This window comes from Artibeus jamaicensis, unplaced genomic scaffold (assembly GCF_021234435.1).
Source record: "Artibeus jamaicensis isolate MK-2021 breed Jamaican fruit bat unplaced genomic scaffold, CSHL_Jam_final scaffold_369, whole genome shotgun sequence".
NCBI classification, from domain to species: domain Eukaryota; kingdom Metazoa; phylum Chordata; class Mammalia; order Chiroptera; family Phyllostomidae; genus Artibeus; species Artibeus jamaicensis.
The window spans coordinates 29868815-29888299 of record NW_026522042.1 but is presented as its reverse complement, the minus strand read 5'-3'; the positions used below and the strand labels follow the sequence as shown (position 1 = coordinate 29888299).

Here is a 19485-nt window from a genome sequence, read left to right as displayed (position 1 = left end):
CAAGTAATACAGTATTTATGAATCCTTCCTGAGAAATCTACTAGGGTAGTGCTCTTCAAAGACTTACTTCATGATGAGGAGATAAGGAACTTGTTGCAGAAAGTAACTCAGCGTACCACGTGCTTTTGTGGAAAACAAAACGTGCATACCAAACAGAAAAGTTGATTGAATGAAAGCATTTTTAGTGAAATAATTTATTTAATTATGGCAAAAGTTTCTTATCTCCTATTGTACTAATTGCCAGCCTACTGAGCACCCTTTGAGGAGCACCGTGCAAAAGGACAAGGTTCTTTCTAGGAGAGATGACTGGGATGCTTGGGCAATACCACTGATGATGTGCACTGAATATGTTGGGCTTTGCAGGGCATCCATTACTGGATTACGGATCCAGGACATCCATATTCACCTGGAAGCACAGGTGAATATTCAGTGTTTTTCTTGGATTGGTTCATTCTATAAAATGATAATAAAGAAGACAATATTATCGGTTTCCACACTTTATGGACACTGTGGATGTAAGAGTAAAATGACAGCGGAGGCAAATGGGAAAACAGTACCTGTACATGTTGTATTCTCTGAAAAGATGGAGGTGAGAGAATTTTTAAATGGGAGAAGTATTGATAAGGTCATTGAGCAGATAAAACTCTTACGCACTGATTTTGGTAGTGAAAATTGGTTCTACTACTTGCAACTTTTGAAACTTAGTATCCACTACAAAACACATGCATAGCTTACTACTCAGCAATTTTATTCAGTTTTGAGTCAACATAAGTGTATAAGCATATTCATCAAAAGATATGTACATGAAAGGTTGTAGCAGTGATGACAGCTTACATTTGGAAATGATTTACATGTCCATTAACAAAAACGATTCAATGAAGTGTGCACAAAAGAATGTTAGACAACAAAGAGAATGAAGGAGCCATGGCAATGGTACTCAACATTACGGAGGAATCCAAAAAATATCATGTTGATCAGAAAAATTCAAATGTAGAGGTGTATGTGTGGTAGGATTCCATTTATATAAAGTTTAAAAAGAACCCAAATTAATGCCTTCCCCTGAAGTCAGGATAGTGGTTACTTTTGTGCCCACAGTTGTGTGGGGTGGCACAAAAGGACAGGTTTCTGGGACACTTGAAATGTTTTGTTTCTTGTTCTGGGTTCTGATTATACCACTGTGGTTGCTTTGTGAAATCCACTGTGCTGTTCAGTTAGGAATTGTGTGTTTTTGTGTGGATGTCACAATTTAATGAAAGGTTTGCAACTGGGAGGAAAGAGAAAGGAGACATAAAAGGAGCTCCCTGATTACTGCTTGGGGAGTCAATGAGAGCTGAAGGGTGAAGTTCAAAGCTGACAAAGCAAATAGCACACGCTGAGTAAGGAAAAGAAAGACTAAGGGCACCGGTGTGTGTGTGTGTGTCACACGTGTGCGTGTGTGTGTGTGTAGCAGTTACCACTGAAACAAAAATGCAAACTTTCCTAAATACAAACAAATGTGATGGAAAAAAATCAAAGAAAACTGTTTATAGAGACAAATGACCACAGAAAATATGTCATACACAGAGTAAAATCACTATGAACCTTTTGGCCAAGTTATATCAATATGAACCTTTTGCAGTCATATCAGTGAATACAAATGGGTTTAACCTACTTATAAAAAGAAAAAAACATTTTATATTGTCTCACAAACTAATACCTGATTCTGTGCTTTTTACAAGAGACTCGCTCATGAAGATTCAGACTGTGAGAGAGGGCTGCAAGAGTGGAAGCCCTTTCACTGTCTCTTGTCCGGTGTGCTGGACGTGCCTCGTCACTGAGGGGTGTCTGTTTGTTACTGTGCATGTGTGAGCACTCCCAGAGGGTCCGAGTTCGTCCTGTGTATTTCCTGCCCCAGTTCTAGACTCAGTCGTTTCTCCAAGGAAAATAAAAGCTGGAACAATTCTAACACCAGAATAAGGATGGTTTGGGATTCTAATACAGGATAAAACAATACGAATCCACGCTGATGTAAATGAATAATTTAGTGCATAAATAAGTGGGGAGAACAGTGAAATTTCTCATGCAGATGATTCTACATAATTTCTGTAGATAGTCTGACTTCAAGAAGGGGGAACCTCATTTCTCGTCCTTCAAGTGTGGGCTGCACATGGGGACTTCCTGCCCGAGGACAATGCGGATGGGGTGAGGGGAGAGGGACTTGATGGTGGAGAGGCCTAATGAACACAACCTTGGCCCGGCGACCGAGGTTAACATCAGCAGCCAGAAGTCATATGGCTCTTTTTAAATGTCAATTAAATTTTTAATGTTTTCTAATAATATCTGGTTTGAGAAGAAATTGGGTAGTTTTGAGGTAGGACAAAAACTAAAAAATATTATTTGGGAAACACAATAGCTGGTAAGAGATTGTGAAGAATGGTAATGACATAAGAGCAGATGTTTGTATCCCTCTTGTCCAAACAGAATGAGATCTGTTTTTCCTTTCCCAATAACAACACAATGTGAAATTCTCCTTTAAAAGAAAACAATGGTGCAGGGGGTCAGAAACAAAGATTATTGGAGGGATGAGAGCCACTCTGCTTTGAGCCCATTTTCAACCTGGCTGGGCCTGGAAGTCCCCATGGCCTGCGGAACACGTGACCTCTTGGATGGCACCCCTAGTTCTCGGGAGTGACTCACTGGCAGGAAGATTCACAGACCGGGATGGAGATGAGGTCCATGCCAGTGACCGCACTGCAACACTTGGGCTTCCCAGCAGGTGGTGGATTCACCCAGATGCAGCCAAGTGTCCCTTTCTCTGCTTGGGGGGTGACCCTCAGTAGAAGGGGCACTACTTTAAAATGGTAGGTAGACCCAGAGGAGGAACGCAGGCATGGCCTTGTAGCTCCCTGGAGACAGGACCGAGACAGCGGATAAATAAAAAGCTCTCCCTGGTTCTGATGGGTCTGTGTGATGACAACATCAAGTTTAAATCCACATTTCTTAAAAACCAGAAATCCCAGTAAACCCCATCTTCACGGAGACTATTGGTCTTGATTTCCCCTAGATTCATGATGTTGTCGTGGGTGCTTTTCCTTATCCTTAAAACCCTTCTCCTGAGATTTGAAAGGTGACTGAGAAGTGTGAAGTTAATTAAGTAATAAAATACTTAGTATTTTTTCCTGGCAGGGGAGATACTGTGATGGGAAAGGTGGTGTTCCCAGGGCAAAGCTTACCCACTGCACCCTAGTTGTGCTAACCCTTCTAATTTCACCGATTGTGGGGAAATCGACAGCATAATTTGTGGTAGTGGGGGGCAGCCTTCATGCTCCCCGCTGGTTCTCTTAGGTGAAAAGTCAGAAACACTTTTGTCATGACTGTACATGTTTGTGTTATCACCATTTTTAAGCTTATGACTTGCTGTTTATTACTGACTCTTTTCATGTTAAAAGTCCCTGTAAAATAAAAAAAAAATAACAATTAAAATGCATCACAATGAATGCACACGTAAAGTGAATAGGTGTAGGGGACAATGAGAAACCAGTCATTGGTATTCTTATTCCTCTTTATTTTTTGTGATGGTTATTAATATATGTGGTCTTCAAAGTAAGCCAGGCTTCACCCTTAAGTCATGTATGTCAATTGAATAACTGCATGCTGGTGTGGTGGACCTCACAGTCAGGCAAAGAGAGTGTTAGGGTACAGACTCTGGCACCAGACTCCTGAGTGTCAACCCACACATTGCCATGTGTTGTTAGGGTGGACCTGGGTAAGGCACTTCCTATCTGTGACTTTGTGTCCTTACCCATCAGGTGACTCCACCTCAGTTACGTTGGCTAGTTGATGATTATTAACGAAAAGAGGAAGGGAGCATGGTGCCCTGGTGCCCCGAGGAGTGTGTTGGAGTTGAGTACTGTGGCAGGAAGTTGTGTAAATCCAGTACTGAAAACCTCACCGAGCCAATGCAGAGATCAGTCATTCATTTGTTCAGCTCAAGGATGTGCATTCTCCCTTTTGAGATTTTTCTTTTTCAGGCTGAGAAATAAAAAACAACAAAGGCATTTAAAAGTTTGGGTCTGTGGTGTTAAGAGCCCATTGTAGGAATTCACAGCCCCATGGGGGGCTGATTTATGTAGATGTTGAATACACAAGTATAAAACAGAGTCTCAAAACAGTATTTGTTTTTAGATGAATAATTCACTCATTTTCCCTGCATGAGTTTTTTCTCATCTGAAGCACTGGCCTTTCAAATTAAATAAATATAATGTTTCAAAAGAATATGGGCATGAATATTCATAAAGACCAAAACAGTGAGTATAAATAAGAGCCCTTTTACATAACATTTTATTATTTTTGAGGACCTTTCTACGTTTTTTTCTTTATACTTCTAAACTGATGTTCTTCAAAATGATTTTTCAGGACATGATTTCTTCTAGGCAACCTACCTGGTATTGAGGTAGTGATACTTGTTTTCCAAATAGTTTTCATACAACATTGTTTTTCTTTACATGCAAAGATATGAGGTGCTGCTTGCTTATGGCACAGCCCAATAGTCTTAGATTCTGCCTAGTGTGGTGTCAAGCCCTCAGTAAAGTACTTGCCTAAATAATTGGAAGAATGCAAAAAAAAATCAAGCAAAGTAAGATAAGATCATGTACCATGAGAATGTAGCTCATTCATGCACAAAGTATGGCAAAGTATTTTTAGGTGTTTCTGTGTATGTGCCAGTAATGTAAAGGTTAAAAGCACAAGACATACAGAATGTGTGTTATTAGATGCTGAGACCACAAGCAGTGAAAGTCACCTCATCCCAGCTCTTTAAGGGCTGTTGAAACTAAAGGTAGAATGAAATAGCTAACATTCGAACATAAAGACAAAGAGAAATAAAAATTAAGAGTGGTTATTTTTGCCCAAACACTTGGTTTAAAAGGAGCGAGTACACTGTGATATTTAATTAATTCTGTGAATGGAGTTGTCAGGGTATCCTTATTATAACTAATCTCTGAGCTTATTGACAGTAGGAGAACGTTGTTGGCCATTGTCTAAAATTAGCCACCCAAGGATGTGCCTGTTTGTCTTAGAATATATGCCTTCATAATAAATGCTGACTTAAGGGTAGGGTATCATATAATATAAATTGGAATGTTCATGAAAGTAAAGATAATTGCAGTAGGAAAGATCAAACATGTGATGTGTTGCTGTCTGTCCAATATTCCCTTGTCATGTTTGAGGGCTGGGAGGTCCTTCACATGAAGGATGGGCTTGTGCCCTTCTGGGGCACACAGAAGGGGGGCCATTGAGAGCTGAAAAGGTTTGTGGAGTCACTTTTGTAAAAATCTCAGGTCAAAAAGTGGAAAGTTGTTTACCACCTTCTGAAAAAAGTGATTAAAAATCATCACAGTGCATATTATTTTCTCCTCATCACATAGCGAGAAAACATAAGTAGACATTTTCTAATAAACATTATTTTGCCTGATTGCTTTCATTTAAATGGACTTGTATTTTTTTTGCATTTGATGAGAAAAATAACTTTTAAGAGAAAGGACTCCCTGGTGTTAGAATGATCTGTTTTAAAAAGGCAGATGGATTCTCAAGGTTCTTTTTATTTTGAGTAATTCAGACCTCATGCACTGAGAGACACTCACCTCGTGTAGCTTCATTAACCTTCAGGGATTATGGTGAATCGATGTGTTAGCTTTAGCAGAAGATCATAGCTTATTTTTATGCTGCTTTATGACTTAAAAAAAAAAAAACCTCAGCACCTGGCTTTTCCCCATTGTAAAATAAGAAAATACTCGACAGTGAATCTGGTTTGTAATGTGTTTCAAGATAGACAAAAATATCGATTTTAGGTTGGTGACATTCTTCCTATATACCGAGAGATATTTTTGGGAGCAGTTCACCTTTTCTCAGTTCTGCTATTGTTTCTAAAGACTATCATGCAATTCAAAGATCTTGTGGAGCCTGGACATTTTGGTAAATGGCTCTCTTAGCACCCATGCTTACTCATTATTTAGCCAGGGGGTCACTGTTTCACTGGAGCCCTGTAATGATTCCTTAAGGAAAACCCTCAGTTAGTTAGTTTTCATTACAGAGCACATCCTTCTGAAACCAGCTGCTATATTAGTCAGGTTTCTGCTCTGATGATGCTGACTTGCAAGCAACCCTCATATCCAAGTGGCTTATAGAAAGGATAATATAAGTCATATTTCATGCTCACTAGTCTACAGGTTGGATGAATTTCTCTGTTAGCCCTACCTGGGCTCAGAGAGTAGGGCAGATTTCTGCTTTGGGGTTGGGTTCGCATTTGCTTAAATACAGACCCAGTAAAAAGGGATGTATCTTTCTGGACCATAGTTTTCTCTGGGTGGAGAAAATACTGAAACTAGAAGAGGGCAGGCAGAAATATATTGAGTCTCTTAAAGCTTCCGCTCTGAACTACCATGCTGGCACTTCAGCCTACATTGCATGGCTCAAAGTCAGTTTCATGGCCAATCCAAAAATCACTGGGGTAAGGACACACAATGCCATCCAATGATTTTCCTGGCAAGGGCAAGGAGACAAGAAAGAATTGTGGACAGATACTATATTCCATTATATCTTCTTTCTACATTAGGAAACTGTCCCTAACTGAGGAAAATTTAAATAATTCTCTTACATTCTCACTTTGTTCATGTGACCACCATTGAAAACAAGTCTTTAAAAATCCAAATAGATACTCTTGGAAACAGGATTGTGAGAACATTGCATTATTTTTCCAGGCCCAAGGAACATGATTTAAATGCTTTAACAATGAGGACAGTAGCCCTCATTCGGGCATAGTAGTTTGTTAACTATCGGTGGAAAGTTTACAGATTTGTAACTCTAGACAAATCAGACTTGTCGACAGACCCTGCAGTAGTTTTGTGGGTATTATGGGGAAAAAAAGGAGACAGGGAAATAAGTGGACAAGTTTGGAAATTGACCTTTACGCCAAGTGATTTCAAATGTCTTGGAAACAGGGACCTTGTATTATCCATGACAGCTGATAAAATGCCTTTATGTATGTAGTGTAGAGTTAAAACAAACACTGGTAGATACAGGGATACGTGAATGGTGACTGAAGAAAGGAAGATGACACATAAATACTCAGAAGGAGGAGGAGGGACTGTGCAAAGGAAGCTACACTAGTCATCACCTGGCTCTGAGCAGGGCTGAGAGCTTGGGGTAGAAAGAGGGCTGGGGAAGACTGTAAGCTGCCTATCATTCTTTATTATCCTACTATTATCTTTCTAAAGCTTTTAAAAATGTATGACATACCTCCTACTTATTTTAGATTAGAAAAAGGCACAGTGAAAGTTATTGTTTTACTTCTAAGTCTGAATATCATTTTCATCATTAATCTTTCTCACTCGGGATAACATTTTCAGAAGAAGAATGAAAGGCACCCAATGATTCATGTTTCATCATTATGATTTTGAAGCCCAGGCTTTCCATCAAAGAACATAATATGTATTCTTTCACTTAATAATATAATATTTAAAGAAATGCTTTTAACTTCTATACAGAGAGGGTTGATATCTTGACCAAAGATAACTGTAGAAGAAAGAGAAAATCTTATCAATCAATCACTGAGTCATCAAGGTGTCCCTGAGTTTATGTCTTCAATTGTGGTCATAAAGGATGTTTTGAAATAGCATAGAGTTAATTTTCAAGAATTTCTAAGTACGTTTCTCATAGTAAGAAAGGTAGGGTTCTACTTGAGCTATTCACATATTGAGAAAGGGAGCATTTGACGACAATACAGTTCCCTCCTCTGAAGCGAATGCTCCTGATCTGTAAAATGGAAGGAGTGGAAAGGGGAAACAATCAGATAGCGGGCAGTGTGTGAAACGGCCCAGGCATCGCATGTCATCAGGAATCCTCAGTCTGGCCATTTTTGCTGATTTGGTAGAAACGATGGCGTGACAGTGGGGATTGCACATGTGTGTAGAGCCAATCTCATGCCCTTGAGTTACAACATCACTGAGCATGTGCCCCTAATCTGTCAGCTTCCTTGAACTTCCCTGCTTATAGCGTTCAAGTGTAATTGCACCTGAAATGTTTCATTCCTTCAGCAAATATTTGTTGAGGATCTTTTATGTGCCATACTGTTCTCAGATCCACGTATGGCGCATGCATGGGATAGTATGTCCTTGTTCCTATGGAGTTTATATAGGAAAAGATAGAAAATAAAAAATTAGAAAAATATAAAAATAAACAATCTAATTCCAATAACAATATGAAACATTTAAAGCAGGGTAACTAGTTAGAATGAATGGGAGACCAGTGGGGTTCACTTTTCTGTGGAAAAGGTGTTTGAATTATGGGCCTGAGTGACAAGAAGGCAGCCATGGAGAGATCAGAGGAAGAGCATTTTAGGCCAGTGCAAATGTCCTGAGGTTGTTCATGGAACAGCAAGAAGGTCAGAATGCAAGGAATATGAACAGGATTATGTGAGTTGCCGAGATACAAGATTAGAGACAATGCCAGCCGGGACCAGATGATGAGGAACCCTAATCAGCATGATAAAGACTTAGAATTTTTTTCAGTGTTATAGAAAGCCAATAATGGGATATAAATAGGAGTGACGTGTCTAGAGTTAATCTTTTAAAAGATTACTTTGGTTACCACCAAAGCATTAGCTCATACCTCTGTCGTGTCACATGATTATTATTTACTTTTTTGTGGTGAGAACATTTAACATCCAGTTCCCAAGCAACTCTGAAGTTGTAGTACAGTAATGTTAGCTATAGTCACTGTGATGTACATTAGATCCCCAGGACTTATTCATCTGATAACTGGAAGTTTGTACCCTTTGACCAACATCTCCCCACCAACTCCATACCCCAACCCCGGCTAACCACCAATCTACTCTCTCTTTCAATGAGTTTGGCTTTTTTTTAACATTCCACATATGAGTGCTATCATGTAGTATTTGTCTTTTTCTGGCTGACTTATCTCACTTAGTATAATGCCTTTATCCATCCATGTTGTTGCAATGGCAGGATTTCCCTCTTTCTTTTGGCTGAATAATATTCTTCTGTGTGTGTGCACATGTGTGTGTTGTCTCCATATCTCAACTATTGGGGATAATACTGCAGTGAACACAGGGATGTGGATAACTTTAGATATTCTGTTTTCATTTCCTTTGGAAAGGTACTCAGAAGTGATAATGATATAGCAATATATTAATGTTTCAAATCAGTACATTGTATGCCTTACACTCACAAAGTATCATGTATCAACTGTCTTCATTTAGGAAAAAGATCCCTTTGATTTCTGTGTGGAAAATTCATTCTAGGGGACACTAGTGTCAGCAGAGAGGCTGTTCAGGATAGTGGTGCAGGGATCCAGGGATGATTATATGATTTGGTTTGGCATTGTAGCCACCAAAGAAAGGGGGCAGATGGATTAAGAATGTCCTTTAGGGATGGAGAGAACCAGTAAGAGAAAAAAGGAAGAATAGCTCCTAGTTGTAGGGAGGAGAAGTTTTACTAAGTGAGATGGAAAAGACTACTAGCAGGACAGAGGATGGAGGTTGGGAAGATAAAGTATCCATGATGAGAATGGTACCCACATATTCCATGCCTGTTTGACAGCCCAGTCTCTGTAAATTCTCTCCTGTAAATAATCTCAACAACAATTTAGCTATAGTGTCTGTGTAATCCACTATGGTCCATGACTGTGAAATTACAAATTAGATGTTAAAACTGAGCTGGTGAACTCAGCCTGCAGTCCCATATGAAGTCCTGTGATTCCTGGGGTAACCAAAGTGATTGAAAAGAGAATGGAATCTCAGTAAATTCCAGAAACATCTGGAAGCATCCATGACCTTAACTGCTGAATTCTACCTGAGTCAGAGATCCAGAGATACAGTCCATCCTTTCCCTTAATTTGTTTTGGTGGATAAGCCTCTGTCTTTGACCTGAGAAGTGGTAGCTTCTCAACCAAATACCAAAGCTGGTGTTGGATGGAATTTCCGTGGCTTTGACAAAGTATGTACACACACATGTGCATGTATGTGCATAATGTGCGTGCATGCATGATGTAAGTATGTACACGTACATATTGATAAATGTGGATAAGGATATAGATACAGGTATAGAATATAGGTACAGATTTAGATATAGATATATATATACCATATATATATACCATATATATATATATATATATATATATATATATATATATATATGGACTAGCTAGGGAAAGAAAGAAGAGAAAGGGAAGGAAATTAAACGTGAAAAAGAGGGTTAATTATAAAGAAATACTCAAGGAATCCTTACCCTATGCAGATAGTTAGCACTAAACTTTGGTATGACTGAGTGTCCCCAATTAAATAAAAGAAAGACTGTTTTACACAGTTATGATATTTGTACTAAAAAATGTAATAGTAGCTCAGAGTAATTCTTATGTGAAGCATGATCAAGGAATAAGACAAGAAAATACTACTCTAGGTGAAGAGGTAAATATAATTTTGTATATTTTGCTTTTTGAAAAGTTAAGGCACATTTTTGAGTAAAGTTTTAAAAATTATCCTAATTAGTAAATGATACACCTGTTCTTAGCCATCAATCCTTTGAGGTGGAAATAGCATCCAAAGAGAAGACTTTTATTTTGAATTTAGAACTTACCTTTCAGAATGCACAATCAGTTAAATATATTCAAGAATTCTATTTTTTCCCAAATTTTTTATTTAAATTTTTCCAAAATTTGTACTAGATTTTGACATTTCCAGTTATATTCTAAAACAGCAATGAAATACAACATTAAAAGAATTTCACTCTATACTTTAGTTAGGAAGATGTAATTTCTTTTATTCTTTTTATTTTCTTTTTAATTGTTGTTCAAGTACAGTTTTCTGCCTTTTACTCCCATCCCAGCCCACCCCCCAGCTCTCCCCACCTCCCTCCCATTTCCATACCCCCTTGTTATTGTCCATGTGTCCTTTATACTTGTTCCTAAAATTTCTACAGATTTTAGTAAAATTTATGTCTTTCAAAATTAAGGCACTACTTTAAATATTTCTGATTTCTCAGAGCTTTGTTGGAGAGAAAAAGTATTTGAGTAGCTCTGCTTTTGGCTATAAAATAATCTCATGTTCACTGAGATGTTAATTCCCTTAACATCATATATTTTAAAGATTTTATTTATTTATTTTTTAGAGAGAAGGGAAGGGAGGGAGAGGGAGAGAAACATCAATGTGTAGTTGCCTGTCATGTGCCCCCTACTGGGGACCTGGCCAGCAACCCAGGCATGTGTTCTTTGGTCCCCAGGCTGGCACTCAATCTACTGAGCCACACCAAACAGGGCTACCTTAACATTATTAGCATAACAAAAATAGGAGATGTTTCTCTGTTGTATATGTGTGTTTCTCAAGAGCACCCTGGCAATTTACTTAACTAATCCTGATTATCTTGCTGGTCATGCTTACTTATGCATTGTAGGAGAGAGTGGACTAGAGAGCAAAGCCTCATTAATATAGTTGAAAGAAGAAAGCAATAGCTCTGTCTTTTAAACTACTATTGGCATGTCTGGGAACTTTTTTGCTTGTCATTGAAATCTGAAAGAAACATGAACCTTGGTCTGAAAGTCATGGGCTTTGCAATAAAGAGAGGCCTGAGACAGGAGTGGGATTGTGATAGACCAGCTTTGTACCAGGTTTCTGTGTCTATGTTTCCCTTGCTTAAGCTGTACCCCATCTCTTCTTGTTCTTAATGATTTTCTTTTTTAAAAAATATTTATTTTAATTATTGTTCAAGTACAGTTTTCTGTCTTTTACTCCCATCCCAGCCCACCCCTGCAGTGCTCTCCACCTCCCTCCTATTTCCACCCCTCTTAGTTTTTGTCCACGTGTCCTTTATACTTGTTCCTGTAAACCCTTCCCCTTTTCCCCTGAAATTCCTTCCCCTCTCCCAGAGCTCTGGTCACTGTCTGCCTGTTCTCTATTTCAGTGTTTTTGGTTATATTTTGCTTGTTTGTTTGTTTTGTTGTTTAGGTTCCTGTTAAAGGTGAGATCATATGGCATTTGTCTTTCACTGCCTGGCGTATGTCTGTTTACAAATTATTTTATTAAATTCTGTTGGACTCATAACCTAAATAACCTGGACATTGTGGTGACATACCTTTCATTTCTGATGTGGGAGTGGAGCATGGGGTGTGAAGTGGACAGAAAGTACTTGGGAGCTAAATTCTGGTGTGTGCTACGGCATAAACTTGATATTGTGGGTTAAATTAATCCCCTCCCCAAATATGTTGAACTCCTAACCCCAGTCCCTGTGAATGTGACTTTATTTGGAAATAGGCATTTGGAGATGAAACTAGTAAAAATGAGGTCATACTGGATTAAGATGGGTCCTAAATCCAACAACCAGTGTCCTAATAGAAGGGGCATTTAAATAGAGAGACACAGACAAGAGGTCATGTGAAGATGGAGGCAGAAAATGGAGTGAAGCAGCCAAAATTCAAAGGATGCCCAAGATTGCTGGAAGCTACCAGAATCTACCAGAAGAGAAGCATGTAGCAGGCCCTTCCTCAGAGCCATCAGAAGGACCCAACCCTCCTGACACCTACATTTCAAATGTTTAGCTTCTAGAATAGTGAGAAAGTAAATTTGTATTATCTTGTCATTTGTTTTGTGGTACTTTGTTACAGCAGCCACAAGAAACTCATACACTTGACATCAGACTCTGAAGAAGTCAGGAAGTCATTAAAGTGTCTGATGCTCCCTTTCCTCTACTCTTTCCAGCCTTCCTCTGAAGGGATGGATCAGATAATCCCTTCATTGCATGCTTGTTCAGTTGCACAATTCTGATCCTGCTTCTAAAAATTCAGCCCAGGAGACAGTTAGCTTGATGAGACTTTTCATCCCAGGGAAACACCCTTATTCTCTGCTAACCACAGAGGAGTGACTACTTTCTGTGAAGAAGATAAGTGATTATTTGAAACTCAACATGGGTATGGTTGATGGCAAGGTGAATTGGACCAAAGAGAATAGCAAAACACTTGTATTGATGCATTTAGTGGTTTAGTGAGTAGATATTAATAGAGTGGATAAGATGGGTCATATTGGAATGAGTAATAGAGGTTTTCATGCATATAGCAAATATTTATAAAGTACCTGCTATGCATCAGGCATTGCCCTAAGCATTGGGGCGTTGACTATGAGTAAATCAAGTCTCTGCTCTCAAGCGGTCATTGATGTTTAACCATGAGTAAGGTAAGGTGGGTAACAAGAACTAGACAAAGGAGAGAGGACATTCTGATAGTGGAAAATTTCAGGCCTGCAGGTGAGCACCCCCATGTTCAAGGCATGGGAATGATCTGGGTTGTCTGGAGCAGAGGATCCTTCCAGAACATGACAGAGAAGGATGAAGATCTCAATCTGGAGAGAGTCTTGACCTCCAGGCCATGTGGTTTCCACTTTATTCTGTGCTCTGACCATTAGAACCCTCTGATAGAAGTGTTCAGAGCACAGGTATAAACCAGAGGAAGGTTTATCTGAGGAAGGAACTAACTAGGCCTGTGCATTCAGAATTATGAATCTGGCAGTTGTTTTTTGGCTGCATTAGAGAAAGGAGAATGTTGGAGAAGGAGGGATTAGTGAGAATATGACCACAGCAGCTAAATAAGGGGTTCCCATCATGCCATGAACGGTCATCAGTAAGGAAATGCTGGAGTAATTGGTGCATCCATCAGTATGGAATACTTTGCAAGTGGTAAAAATAAATAGTGTATTCACATCTATAGACTTGGAAAGCTGCCCATGATACATAGTTTAGTGATAAAAGTTGAGTTTGCACATGAAAGCATCCTATTTGTTTTATCAATAAAACCTCCTCTGTGTGTGTGTTAGTCTGAGCCTGGTATCCATCAGGACCATCTGAGCTGTGCTGCAAGACCCAGGGTCTCACAGAGGGCTATGACTCACTCGTGACCACAGGTGTATGCGAGTCAGCCAAGGAACTCTGCTCCTCACTTGACACCAAGGCCCAAATGTCATGCTTCCATGACCACCAGAGAGGGAATAGGACTTGGCAAGTTGTGCACTAACTGAAAGTTTCCACCCAAAACGGACACGAGTTTCATTTGTCAAAGCAAGTCATCTGGCTTAACAGAAAAAAAAATACTGAAGTGCAATTGTACAATGAATCTGGAAGGAAGGAAGATAGGAATATTTGCTTAAGAGTCTTAATGATTCTCAGAAGCATAGAGTATGGAGTGAAATGAGCAAAAACAAAAACAAGGAAAGACTCACATCTTGGTGTCCTTGTTGGGAGATGGGGACAAGAAGAAGTGAGAGAAAGTGTGGGAGCATACTTGTTTTTTTTTGTTTTTTTTTTTTTTTTTGGCCTGGGATAATGGTGGGAATGATAAGGTAAAGTAACTCATGTTGGAAGCATACATTTTTAACACAAGGAAAAGTAATGAACCAGCCTGGTGGAAGTAGGGTGGACAGGTGCACTGGAGTCCTAAATGAAGAAGATGTTATTTTTTAGTGCGGATGCAAAGGAAAATTGTCATGGGGAGTCTCAAAAATTTGCACTGCGTTGTTTGGGGATGGAAATGTCATGGGCAGAATGGAGTTACCCGGGAAGAGGACTGGATTTAAGATCATAAAGAAGAGGCTCTTGGTTGGAAACTTGTGGAGTAGATCTGTGGAAAGATAAATATGCCCTGCAAAACACAAATGCCAGCCAGACTAGAGTGAAGAGAAACACTTGAAGCTCTTATTGGGACGAGTGCTACCACTTCATTTATTGTGCTAATCTGAGTTTCTGCGCAGGGTCCCAGTAATCAGATCAGTGTCTCCTCTCTCTCCATCCTCTGGACAGAGATTCATCCACAGGGAATCTCTGTCACAGAAATGTCCCCATGGTAACATGGAAACCCAAGTGAATTAAACTTTTTGAAGCTTTTTACCCACACATTCTTTAGATGTGCCAAATCCATTTTGGTTTTACATATGGCCCTATTGGAAGTTGCTTTGGGAAGCAGGCTGAAAAATAAAAAGAACTCTCCAAGATTAATAAGAAGTGAGGAACATTCCCCTGTGGGACTTGAAGCTGCACTCTCCTTTCTTCCTCTCCATCCATCCTGTGGAATGGTATTCAGCCGAGCTCCCAAAGTGTTGCCACTGAAACCCAAAACTTAATTGAGTGTGACTTGTTTAACTGACCTTTAAAAATTCATTTTGTCATCTAAAAAGGCACGCCTCACAGGAGCAACAGTATCCAGAGCATCGAACGTCTATTCTCCATTTGGTTACTATAGATAAGCTTTTCCCGTGCTCCCAATGTTTGCAGAATTGTGTACTAATTGAAGTAATGTCAGTGGTTTCCAGCTGTCTGAAGTTAAGCTGTTCAAAGTGTGATAATTTCAAGGAAGGGTGAAAGTTTTCACATTAGAAAAAAATATGTAGGTATAAAATAGAGTTTTTCTTTTGTAATTGATTATGAATTCTGATACCTGAAAGTATTTCTTTACTACCTCTTGTAGGAAGGATAATAGGGGTTTTGCATAAATACTATGTATAGAAATAATAATATCTTAATTAAAAATATTTTCTGTATATTTGCTAGGTATTAGGGATTCCAAAGAAAATTTAATTTTTTCAAGAAGCCATGGCTACACAACAGTTGTTTTTCTCTTTCTTAAAAGAAACTTCTATAGGCTAGTTGTTCTCAACCAAAGCTGATATTACTTTCTGGAAGACCTTTGACAGTGTCTGGAGACATTGCCGATCATCACAATTTTAAAGGGTCAGGGGTGCTGCCTCATCTGTGGTGAATAGAAGCCAGGGATGCTGCTACACAGCTTGCAATACACAGACTGGTGCCTGATACTGAGAATTATCCAGCCACAAATGTCAGTAGTGCCTAAGGAACCCTTCTCAACAGAATCTGTGTCATTACTGTTGGGTTGTAATATGTGGTACCCGTGACTATGCAGGAGGGAAGACAAGCCTAATACCTGCCTAGATATTCCTCTCTTTACACCTGCCAGAAGCAGAGCCTTTGGCCTGTGCTTCTCATGAACGTACATCCCGGCTCTCAGAGCAGCTGGGGCGATGTTGCTCATGCTTTTCCTGCTGTGCTAGGATACAGAATTCCTTAAAGTAACACGGATCACACTGTGAACGTGGGACAAGCTCTTTCCTTAGCTTCACTTTTGCTTTTTGAGTGAAGAGCTGTGTGGCGAGGCTCACCAAATGCTACCTCCCAGATCTCCCTGACTGCGGTCCTTTTTCTACTTTATTTATACCTTTTTATCCATTCAATGTTCTTTTCTTTAGGCTTCGTTTGTAATGAAAATGGCCTGTTTTATTGCCTACTAATCCATTTTCCATTCCATTCCAAACCTTTCTTTAAGCTGTTTCTTATTGATTTTTTTTGAGATGACATTCACAGAACACAAATTAGTCATTTTAAAGGAAAGAATTTAGTGCCATTTAGTACATTCACAATGCCGTGCAGCCTCCACGGCTGTCTAGTTCCAAAGCGCTTGTCACCACCCCCAAAAGATTCCCTGCGCCTGTTAAGCACTTACTTTCCACTTCCCCTTCTCTAGCCCCTGGACACCACTAATCGGCTTTCTGTCTCTATAAATTCACTTTTTCTGGATATTTCATATAAATGGAATTATAATATGGGGCCTTTTGTCCTTGCTTTGATCATGTAGCAGAATAATTTTGTGGTTGATCCACACTGTAGCACATACCAGTGCGTCCTTCCTCTTTATGGCTGAATGGTACTCCATTGTGTGGAGATTCTGCGTGCAGTTCATCCCTTCCTCCGTTGTCAGACGCTTGTGTTGCCACCAGTGGTTATTCTGATGAGTGCTGTTATGAATGTGTGTGCACATGTATTCGTTTGGGTCCCTAACTTTAGTTTTCTAGGGCATATATATTGAAATGGAATTGCTGGGTCACATGGTAATTCTCTGTTTACCTTTCTGAGAAACTGCCAAACTATTTTGACAACAGCTAAAACATCTCTAAGTTGTTTTATTTTGTTTCTTACATGTTCATGCTCTTTGCATCTATCTACTTTCACTAACTCCCCCAGAAGGCACCTGCCCACCCTCCCTGGGTCTCCTGAATCCATGTCATAGATAACTTGAAGGATCCAGGTATGCATTCCAAAGCTCTGTGCATTGAGGACCAGTTTTGCATCCGTACCCATGAAGTACTCAGTCTAACCTAATGTTTGCCATGGTTTGGATGCCAAAGCTAGAAACCCCTAATTTGTTAAAAAGAACAATGTTTCACCATTAGAGTAGTTAGTCCTTCATTATAATGCAATGGATTACATGCTGTTCAGTTTTGTCATACAGGATTTCTTAATGTGTGCAGTGCATGGTGTCTTATGCAGCCTTTCATGGGAATGAGACTGGCAGCACTTGGGAGTGGGGATTCTCTGTGACTCTTCTGGTCCTTCTCCACCTGCAGGTGTCATTCTTCCTCTTCATCATCTTCGTGGTCTACACCATGCTGCCCTTCAACATGAGAGATGCCATCATCGCCAGCGTGCTCACCTCGTCCTCCCACACCATTGTGCTGAGCGTCTGCCTGTCCACCGCGCCTGGGGCCAAGGAGCACCTGGTTTGGCAGGTGGGTGATCTTCCACATCCTGTTGGGGGTGCCTGCGGTGCCGGTGCCCGCTCGGAGGGTGACCGTTCATACCTGGCAGGTGCTCAAGTTCTGCTCTCTGACCTCGACTCTGAGCATTGCTAATGGATAGCCAGCCATGCATCCCCCTCCATCAGTAGAATTAACAGTCGCTTAGCAATTAGTAACAGTGAAGATCGGAAATGGCAATTCCATTTTGCTGATTGCTGAATGGTGGTGTGATTTTGATGGTTAAAAGCTGTCCTCATTATACATTATAATTCAGTGCTCTAATTTTTAGAGTGAACTTCAACAATTAAATTAATAATTCTCTCCCACCTCTCTCTACCTTGATATCCAAAATCGTCTCTTTACAGAGGACAAAAGATTTCTCCATTTTTAATCTTCTGGCAGGTCTGTGGACATTAAAAATAGTTATTTAAAATGTGATGACAACAAATTTAGCCTTACTAGTAAGTGGTGTTTCAAAAAGCCATCTATTTAATTAGTTAAAAGCATTTGAAAAGTGATTTGAGTTTCTGTTACATGCATCAGTAAACAGAAAGGTCAGGGGTTTAGAGTTATTTCTAACAATCTTCTTTTTACCTGCAAAAAGTGTTGTATTTTGCTCTTTTGGAATCCAGTGTAAGAAATGCAGCCATGGTGCCAAATGCATTGGGGCTGAGAAGTCGTGATGAATAGCACTGTCATTCAAAGGGGATTTTAGACATGGGTCACCTGAGCCCTATGGGGCCTGAGAAACTAGTTTGTTATGTGCTTGATGGACTTTGTTATTTGAACACTTTAGATGGCCCTGGAGGCTGACCCTTGGATCTGTAGTCATCTTAGTTGGAAAGCTGTATTCCCTGCCTAGCACTATGACACAACATTCATAAGGAGCAGCCTGACAGGCCTGTGTTTGTGAAACACGCTCTGGGCACTGAGCCCCTGTGCAGCCCACAGCCCCTGATTTTCCACAGTGGATTCCCGTTTCATGTTGACTAGATATTACCAGGAAGCGTCCACTCCTAGGGAGCAGAGGAAAGGCATGTTTTTCTTCCGTGCATTTGCTGTGACCAGGCAGAGTAGACACAGGCCCGTAACCTGCAGGCCTGACACAGATGGAGGCCAGTCAGTAACTAATCAAATGAAAGAAAGAAGGTGGGTGTTTCATTAAAAGAAGAAACAATCTTGCTGTGCCTGGGAAGAGGTGGGAGAAATGTTCCTTTTTTTTATGAGTTCTGCCTCAGCTTTTTCTTCCCTTTTCTGAATTTCTGAGCCTCCCCTGAAGATATTTATGGGACATTTTTCTTTCTCCCATAAATTTCACTCTTCCACCCACCCCTTAGGGGGGCCATTAAGCTCAGCCTGAGTTGGTCCCATGCAGGGCAGGGCAGTTGGGTGTATATTTGCCAATTGACATTATGAAAATCACTGCAGGAAAGTCCTCCTCACATTGCAACAGGCACTCAAACATGTCTTACGGCTCCTAGAACTGTCCCTGTTTGGGTTATCCAGAATGCATCCCCTGAACACTTCATATTTGTCTCTTCCACCTCTTCATGAGTAAATAAGTGTCTGCTGGAGCTGATATTGTAGAAAAATGTCTGGGAGATGAGGATTATAATATCTGCCTTTAAGGATGAAGTAGAATTTTTAAAAAAGTAAGTACTTTGCAAAGAGATTGGCATATCCTAGATCATAAAGAATTATGTTGAGTTTTTTAAAGCACTTTTATTTTTTTCATTGATAAAAATAATTGAGAAAGAATATAATTTTAAATTTTTATTTACTCAATTTTCAAAACCTACAATGAAAAATACTTATCAGTGGACAGCCAGAGATAATTCTGAAGTAGTAAAAAGAATAAAACATCT

At 39.8% G+C, this 19485-nt stretch overlaps 1 protein-coding gene and 1 non-coding gene across 3 annotated transcripts in view; both read left to right on the top strand.

The window, feature by feature from the left end:
• ADCY2 (adenylate cyclase 2) overlaps positions 1-19485 on the top strand; it is a 355653-nt gene that overhangs the window by 88578 nt on the left and 247590 nt on the right. For both annotated transcript variants that reach the window (XM_053657169.1, XM_053657168.1), the window contains exon 3: positions 17450-17611. In XM_053657169.1, coding sequence (XP_053513144.1) covers positions 17450-17611 — 162 coding nt within the window. The remainder of the gene's footprint in view (positions 1-17449; positions 17612-19485) is intronic.
• LOC119049335 (U1 spliceosomal RNA) lies at positions 3151-3313 on the top strand. Its single transcript, XR_005082500.2, has one exon. It is a non-coding gene; the product is annotated as a U1 spliceosomal RNA (small nuclear RNA).